Source organism: Dendrobates tinctorius, unplaced genomic scaffold (genome assembly GCF_039654945.1).
Source record: "Dendrobates tinctorius isolate UK_male_01 unplaced genomic scaffold, ASM3965494v1 ptg000060l, whole genome shotgun sequence".
In the NCBI taxonomy this organism is placed as follows: Eukaryota; Metazoa; Chordata; class Amphibia; order Anura; family Dendrobatidae; genus Dendrobates; species Dendrobates tinctorius.
The window spans coordinates 61383756-61392500 of record NW_027361728.1 but is presented as its reverse complement, the minus strand read 5'-3'; the positions used below and the strand labels follow the sequence as shown (position 1 = coordinate 61392500).

At 39.2% G+C, this 8745-nt stretch overlaps 1 protein-coding gene across 1 annotated transcript in view; it reads right to left on the bottom strand.

Moving 5' to 3' along the window:
* Positions 1–3666: 3666 nt before the first annotated feature.
* VEPH1 (ventricular zone expressed PH domain containing 1) overlaps positions 3667–8745 on the bottom strand; it is a 915267-nt gene continuing 910188 nt past the window's right edge. The window contains exon 15 of the mRNA XM_073578996.1: positions 3667–7370. Within this exon, the coding sequence (XP_073435097.1) occupies positions 7134–7370 (237 nt within the window). The 3' untranslated portion in view covers positions 3667–7133. The remainder of the gene's footprint in view (positions 7371–8745) is intronic.

Genomic DNA, 8745 nt, shown 5'->3' with positions numbered 1-8745 from the left:
AAGAGGTTTCGGTACTGCTACACTACGGTGTCTTATCTCCTGTTCATTGGTACTGCCACATTATGTGCTACCATAATGTAATATATTGTATGATATTGTATTGTATGCCGTATATTGATGCTTAAATTAGGATAAGCCAGTGCATCCTTTGGGTTCAATAGTGGAGGGCACTGTTAGTATATAGCTCTATAGACTGGGTAAGTGTAGTTCTGTTGTGCGCCACTAGATGGGGGTATACTAATGGGCCTTGTATAGTTGATAGGTAATTCACATAAGGGTTAACTGTAGGAAGAGCTGCTATGGGTTAAGCAAGTGTAGCTTATAGGAATAAGTCAGAAGGGCGAGCACGCCTGAAAAGTCCACAAAGGCTCTAAGCCCAGGACTCCATAGCAGCTACGCAACGTTATGGAGAAGCAGAAAAGCAAGGGCACAGTCAGATGGGTGCTGGATAAGAACAGAGCACCCAGGTTAATTACAGTTTATGGCAGCAGCAGGAACAGAAAGGATGAAGTGGTCCAAGAGTCATGTAGGGCGCAGAGTATTCACCATGTGGCAGATCTTAAATAGGGCTGAAGCCTGTAAGTCTGAGGCAAAGCGGGTGAGTGAAATCCCCTATATATTTAGGTCCTACAGGAGTGATGCTGCGGTACCACCAAGGGCGCTACTAACCCAGAATTTGCGTGAGGATACAGAAAGTAAGCAAGGGAAAGTGCAGGAGGAAGACTGTGTGAACTGTAATGTAACTGATGTGTCCGGGACTATTGAAGAAGAAAGTAAAATCATTGATTTAGCATTAGAACTGGTACCTGTGTCCGTTATTTCAACTCTGAGCACTGGAACTGTGTGCAGTAGCTGGGTCGTACCACAGTGGAATCCCTGTCCGTGGACCAGCACCCCAAACAGGTAAGCCGGTAGAAGCTGATGGTTTTTCTGTGGGAGGAGTTCAGGACACCAGAACCCCGGTGTCCTCGGCTGCAATTACCGTCCTGGCCCCCTCTTACATTTTCTCCCCAAATTTGTGTCCTAAAATCATACCCTGTTACACAAAACCTCACCCAGCCCCGCTATACTAAATACGCCCATCACAGTTAATCTCTTTTTGCCCTGATACAGTAAATACCCCCCTCACACACAGTAAATATCCCCACACACAGTAAATACCCTCCTCCACACACACACAGTAAATACCTCATCACACACATAGTAAGTACCTCCTCACACACAGTAAATACCCCCCCCACACACAGTAAATATTCCCCTCACACACACACACAGTAAATACCCCCTCACACACACACAGTAAATACCCCCCTCACATACACACACACAGTAAATACCCCCCTCACACAGACACACACATAGTAAATACCCCCTTACACACAGTAAATACCTCCCCCACACACACAGTAAATACCTCCCACACACAGTAAATACTTCTCACACACATCCACACACACAGTAAATAACCCCCTCACACACACAGCAAATACCCCCATACACTAAATACAACACACACACAGTAAATGCACCACCCCCAGTAAACACCACTCACATCCAGTAAATACCCCCACAAACACTAAATACAACACACACAAACTAAATAACCCCAATACATAGTAAATACACATACACAGTAAACACCCGCTGGGAGTGAAATACCCCTGCAAGCAGTAAATACTCCCCCTCCTATGTTCGATATCTTCAGCTCCATTAACTTGGTGCACTTACCACCAATCTGCGCCTCTGCGGTGCTGGCGAGAGATGTCATCAGCGTGATCACATGACCTGATCACACTACTGGTGTCGCTCTGAAATGTATTCGCGTCTGTAAGATGTGAGTACAATCGAACACTGGGAGTCGGCGCACTGCAGCTTCTCTGTGTCGGCTGTCAGTTTGAACATAGGACTAATAGTCTGTCCCTTGCACTTTATAGACAGGGCGTTTATTGGCACTATTATATGCCTTGCTTGGAAATATTTCCTATAGCATTCTGTAGTTAAGGACTATGTGCCTGTCTTGATTTATTAATCCATATATTTTTATTTTTCCTGCATTCTATGGTTATCTATGATTATCTTTATTAATTTTGTTATTATTTTAGCAATACCATGGACTGGGATTATTTAGCTAATATATTACTCCTTTATATCCTAGTGTTTTTTACTTACAGGCTTTAATACATTGTGGGGATACTTTGCTTTTTTAATTGCTTTTACTGTAATTTGGTTTTTTGTAATGAATAAAATTATACACACTTTATAATACAGATGTGCTTGTCAGTAGGTAATCTCTTTTTCTCTTTGGCATATATTCAGATTAATTACTGATGTAGCACCTGTTTTGCTATTTTAGCTGTGCATCTCAACTCTAGTTGTTTAAATATCAGGCTAGCCTTCTGGTTTATCCAGATCTCTCCACTCCTGACTTTGAATATGAATTCTGAACCTGTGCTGCCTGCCCCAACCTCGGACCGTCTGACTGCACGTTTGTCTGTCCCGCCTGTACCCCCTACCCGAGTCTCTGACCTACCGTTAGCAGCTACAGTCCTGAGGACTGCCCTGGAGCGGTACCTGGTGTCTACCAACGGCCCAGCCTATCCTCACCATTAAATGTTCTAATGAATGCTCTGTAGATACTTAGTCATGCCCCTCTAGGGTAAGCCCTGTGCGTGGGGCAGTGGCACCCACCAGCGTTACACAAATAAAATGTTGTTAAACAGGAAGTACTTAAAAAAATAAAACTGTTGGAGTAGTGATGGAAAGATAGCGAATTTTTAATTAAAGTATGTTAGAAAAGAGATTAGACTACCATATTAAATATATAGACAGTTAGGAATAAGATAAAAGTTAGTTTTGGACCACTCTTTTAACTCTCTAATTAGAAGCAGAGTTCACAGAGAAGGTGAAGGAAGAAATCGATGAGTTTAAAATGTAACTGAAAAATGTTTTGATATATCATAGTTTCTGTAATGCACATTTGGTTGCTTAGCTTATACATGAAGTACCCAGTTGAGGCATGAACCGCACATAATGTAGTACAGGCTCAATAGAAAGCATATGGGTCCATACAATACTCTGTACATGATCATGATTAAGCTTAGCATGTCTGCCATGTGGCCTAAGCTATAGGGGAGCAATTGAGGTCTCAGTATCCGGACCTCCACTGATTAACAGTGTATCACTGAGAATACAATATATAACATTTTTTTAATGTTTAAATTACATTTTGTATCCTAGCTACACTCATTACCAAGCATATGGATTGGATTGCAGCGATAGTGGTGATGAGTACTTGATATATTCGTGTTTATAGAAATAAGAATAGTAGGAATGAGATGTCTGCAGGACATATTTTTTGATGTGTAGGCCAGTGTACTTTTACATGAGAATTTGAAGGATTTCATATAGTTATATGATCAAATGAACAGTTTAGAAATAGATCATAGATCACTTAATCCAATGCTAGGAGTATTTTTATAAATTCCAGAAAGTGGTTGTGTTTCTGATTTTGAAGCGACTCATACTACCCATGGAACTAATAAAAAAATCTAGCAGAACTTATCTCAAGTTTCTAAACCAGGAACATAGATATCAGTAAACAGCACGCTGTAAATTAGAACAAAGTAGTATAGCGAAATAGAAAAAAGTAAATGAGAATATGAAATATTACTGTTTTGAAAATCAAATAAAGAAGAGCAATCTTTATTCAAAATTGTTTTTACAATTCCCAATTCAGTGCTGCTAAGAGAGCATAAAGTAATATATCACTAGAACAAAAACAATCTCCTATCAAATCTTACCAAGATAAGTATTGTAGTATTTTTATTCTAAAAATGCTATTAAATTTCCACTTTTTTTCCAATCAGATATACTGTATGCCCCATGGTGTGCTAGGAGATGTCCAAAGTATATCAGCACATGAAACAGCTATTCAGAAGTTTTGAGATCTCACTGATTTTGTTCTTAATAATCGGGATCTTGAGGTTTAAAAGAAGAGAAGATTTTACTCCAGTTTCGGGTGTAAATTTCATTGTACCATTATTTATAAAAATTATCATCTGCATAAAGCTGCTTTAGATAAGAGAGTAACAAGGTTGCCCTAGATTTCCCTATTGTTGTTTTGCAACATTTACTTTGGAATATTTGTCGTGACACATTTGATCACATGCATTTGGTTAGGCTGAACAAAACAAAATGATCAAATATGGAATCCAAGATAATCCAACCCTGTAGGAGATGGACAGACCACATGAAGAAAAATAGAAAAGTGTTCCTTAAATGAAATAAAAGAGTCACTACTGGTTTTATAGTTTGTGCAAGTGTTCAAATATAAGCATACTTTTACATAATAATGATAAAAATGCTAAAATAACATTTCCAAAATTTAGCTGTTCAAAATAAATAATATAATCAACCATATTCTTACAGGTTAACCAATAAAGTTAGAAAATATTTTAGATGCCCTCTAAAGGTAGTGAATGCTAATTCAACCCAACAATGACCTCTATTCTAGGCAGTAACACAGTGGTGCACTTGAGTCAAGTTGAAATCCAAACTAAGGCAAGTATATTTAAGTCTTCATTCTGCCTATTAATCCTTTGGGTGCTGCTTAGTCTTTGTGAAGGAAAGTAGAAAGAGGAGCTGCACCTTGGATTTCGTGTGTAATAGTTATGGAGTGGTGGTTTAAGCCTCTAAATTACAGACTGAGAAAGTGATAAGGTATGCACAAACAGACTTGTCCTTACTTTATACAGTGGCAAAAGTATTCACCCTCTTGACTTTTTACCTATTTTGTTACATTATAACCCATGTTTAAATATTTTTGCAGTCCGATTTGTGCGTGATGCATCAGCACTAAATAGTTTAAGTTGGTGAAGGTGAGAAAAATATAGGCAAAAATTAAATTTATGGGATAATATAAATAAAAATTGGCATATGTATATGTATTCACTCCTTATGCTATGAAGCTTATAAAAATGCTTTGGTGCAAGCAATTACCTCCATAAGTCACATGCACAATCAAACTCATTAATATCAAATGGAAAGAACATGGTACCACAACAAGCCTGCCAAGAGAGGGCTGCCCACCAAAACTTTCAGTAAAGAGGGCATCAGGGCATTAATCAAAGAGACAGCAGAGAGACTAAGGCCATGTGCACACGATGCAGATATCCAGCGGATCCGCAGCGGATTGTACCACGCAGAAACGTTGCATATCCTCATTGTGATGTACAGTAGCATGTTAGTCAATAGAAAAAAAAAAACGCTGTGCAGACGCTGCGGATTTTTCCGCGCAGTTTTCTTGTGATTCAAAATATGAAGCATGTCACTTCTTTTGTGCTGTTTTTCACATGCTCCATTCTCCAAATCTGCAGGGGGAAATCCACAGGGGAAAACCACAAGAAAACCGCAAGAAAAAAGGAAGAAATCCGCAGGAAAAATGCAGGTCATTTGACCTGCGGATTGCTTCAATTCTGTGCGGAAAAAGTACGTCTGCACTAAGCCTAAAGGATCTGAAGAGTTCCCAAGCAGAAACTGGAGTATCTGTTCATATGACCACAATAAGCCATACACTCTATAAAGGTGGCCTTTATGGAAGACTGGGCAGAAAAAAGCCTGTACTTACACACAAACATTATAAAGCTCATTTGAACTTCTTGGCCACCAAGGTAAACGATATGTCTGAGGCCAAACCAGCACAGCTCATCACCTCAAGAACACCATGACTTTTGGCAGCAGGGACAGGGAAAATGGTCCAAATCAAGGGGAAGATGAATGGTGCAAAATACAGGAATAATGTTGAACAAAACCTGTTTCAGTTTGTCAATAATTTGAGATTGGGATGGAGGTTCACCTTCCAACAAGACAATGACCCAAATCATTCTGCTAAAACAAAACTAAAGTGGTTTAAGGGGAAACGTGTAAATGTTTTGGAGTGGCCTAGTCAAAGTCCAGACCTTAACCCAATTGAGAGTCTGTGGCCATACTTGAAGACTGCTGTTCACCAGAGGAAATCATTTAACTTGAAGGAGCTGGAGCAGTTTTGCCTTGATGAATGGATAAAAATCCTAGTTTTAAGATGTGGAAAGCTCATAGAGACTTGTCCAAAGCAACTTGCAGCTGTAATTGCCACAAAAGGAGGCGCTACAAAGTATTGACTTAAGGAGGGTGAATTTATATGCACACTGAAGTTTTCTGTTATTTTGTCCTATCTGTTGTTTGCTTCACAATAACAACAAAACCAAATGTTCACAGTTTTCGGCATATTCTTCTCAAGAACTGATGCAAATCCTCCAAAAAAACTGTGAAATTTTACGTTGTGAGGTAGCAAAATATAAAAAATGCAAATGTCAATTGAATACTTTTGCAAACTACTGTACATAGCATTTTAGTGACAAGTTCATTTAAGGAGGATTACAAGCTCAAATATAAATAAACATGAAGAATAGGAATCCTTTTTAATTAATAGACTAATCTCCTGACTCCACTATAATACTGGACTCGCTTGAGCGCTCGTGTCCTCTTTAAGGGTGGAGCAGAGAAAGCTACTTCCAGAATAATCTGTTAGTGATTTGTCTGCTTACAGAAAAAAAGGATCAAGTGACTAATTTGAGATTCCCTGATCTTTAATAATATAATAATTTATTAATTAATGTGGAGGCATACACATTAGATAGTGAAACAATTTTGATAGGTTGCTGGGTGTAGATGATTTTTATCTATGTGTATGGGGCCACCAAGCATTGGTGAAAATTCAAAAAACTAATGCCTGGTAGAAAACATATTAGCAGTAAACTCCATGGGTATATATCTGGCAAACATTATTATTAGTTTGGATTGAGAGTCTATACAATATTGAAAGGCTATACTCTATCCTTAAATTAAATAAAAATGTATTAACTTTTTCTAACAGTAATTATACAAATTTTGTAAAGATTGTATCTTATCTGCAATACTCAGATAAGTGGAATCAGTGAGGTTGATTATTAGCACTATGTAATTTAGGGAAGAAGTGACTTATGTCATGTAATCAACCAATGTGTCATTAACTATCTATAGTTTACAGCACAATAACAGAAATCTTTTACAAATATTTTGCCATGGAACAATGTATCCCCTCACTGAACATAAAATTACAAGTAAGTAGTAGCTTCTCTACTCTCTCGTTCTTTTGCTTGTGCGACAGCCACATTGATGCATTGCAGCCATTCTTCTGCATTTTTCTCATCTTTTGCCTTGAAAACATACGTTTTATTATCAGTGAAGATCTCAAAGGCCCGAGGGAGACTCCGATCCCGGCGCTTCTTAGCTACAGCTTTGACACTCTGAACTTTGCTTAACTCAATAGGACAATCATCAGGATCATCTTTCTGGAAATTAAATTAGACAAAAATTTTATGTCAATAGCAGAATATTGGTCTCATATTTTTTTTTTATATTTCTCAAGTTCATGAAAAAGAGTCCCATGGCTGGACCTTATGTACAAGCTGATCAGTCTACTTGAAGGTCCATCATGGGTTTCTCTTGTTCTGCATATACATTCCGCAACATGAAATTGCAACACCAAGATGTAAAAGTAGTGGAATTTTGGAAATCACAGGATCAATAGACATGTTAATGATATTTGTTAAATGACACCATTTTCAAATCATCTTGATTTATTCAGTATTAAATATAAGCATCACATGCAGAAATACACAGATTTACATATCTTGGTATACCTTCAATGGGGTTAATACTAGTGTCTGTAGAGTGTTCTGCCATGCTGAATGCACCTAAATTATCAAGACCAGCTGCCAGTAGCTGCGTTTGCAATTGCTGATCAATGCTGTCCCAAGTGTGCTAGATGTGAAACAACTTCAGAGACACTTGAGGTCATGGTAGCATGTTTAGGCCATTGTGTTATTGTTCTACTGAAATACAGTTTATCTGACACTTTGGAGAAATGCCCGTACCATTGGTTATGCAATCAAATCAATGTAATTCCAAGTTGTTACTGTACCTGGAATGAAGACTAAAGAGGTCAGTCTAATGTACATTATGCCACCCCACACCAAAATCCTAGTAGATGAATCAGTGTGACATTACATTACTAAACCCTCTTAATGACGTGGCCCACGTGATCTCATCAGATTTGAAGAAAGGCGCGTAGTGATCTATTTTGCATTGGAATTTAAATTAGATGTCACATACCAAGCTGAAGGCATATGACAGTATGTAAATGTGGCGCCCCTGAGGGTTCAGTTGCCACAGAGGTACTGCACCTCCTCCATCCAGGTGAGTTGGAGGCTCCTGACCACGCTCCAACACTCGCATCCCACACAACACGATAGTTCAGCAAAGCCACATTGCGGCTCCCTGCTTGGAGTGTAGCAGAGCACCTTTGGTGGCCCCCTGCTTGGAACACGAAATGTGCTGGGAGGCGGGTGGAGTTGAGAATACATAAAAGAGCGGAAAGGTTTAGGATTACAGGTCAGTCTGTGAGAGGAAGCCACTCAGAGAGGAGTGAGGAAAGAAGATCACTGAGAGAGAGGGATGGAGGAAGGAGGTGCTGCAGCAGACCTGCATGACCTGGGTCTGCTGGCATGGGAAAGGAAAGAGGGAGAAAGACATTGAACAGAAACCTGATCTTTCAGGAGAAGGAGAGATTAGTACGGAACGAAGGAGTAAAAGGGAACAGAGGACGTGGGTTAGGAGAGAACCCTGCCTAGAAGTTCTAAGCTCAAGGCTGGGGCCCGGTCCCCG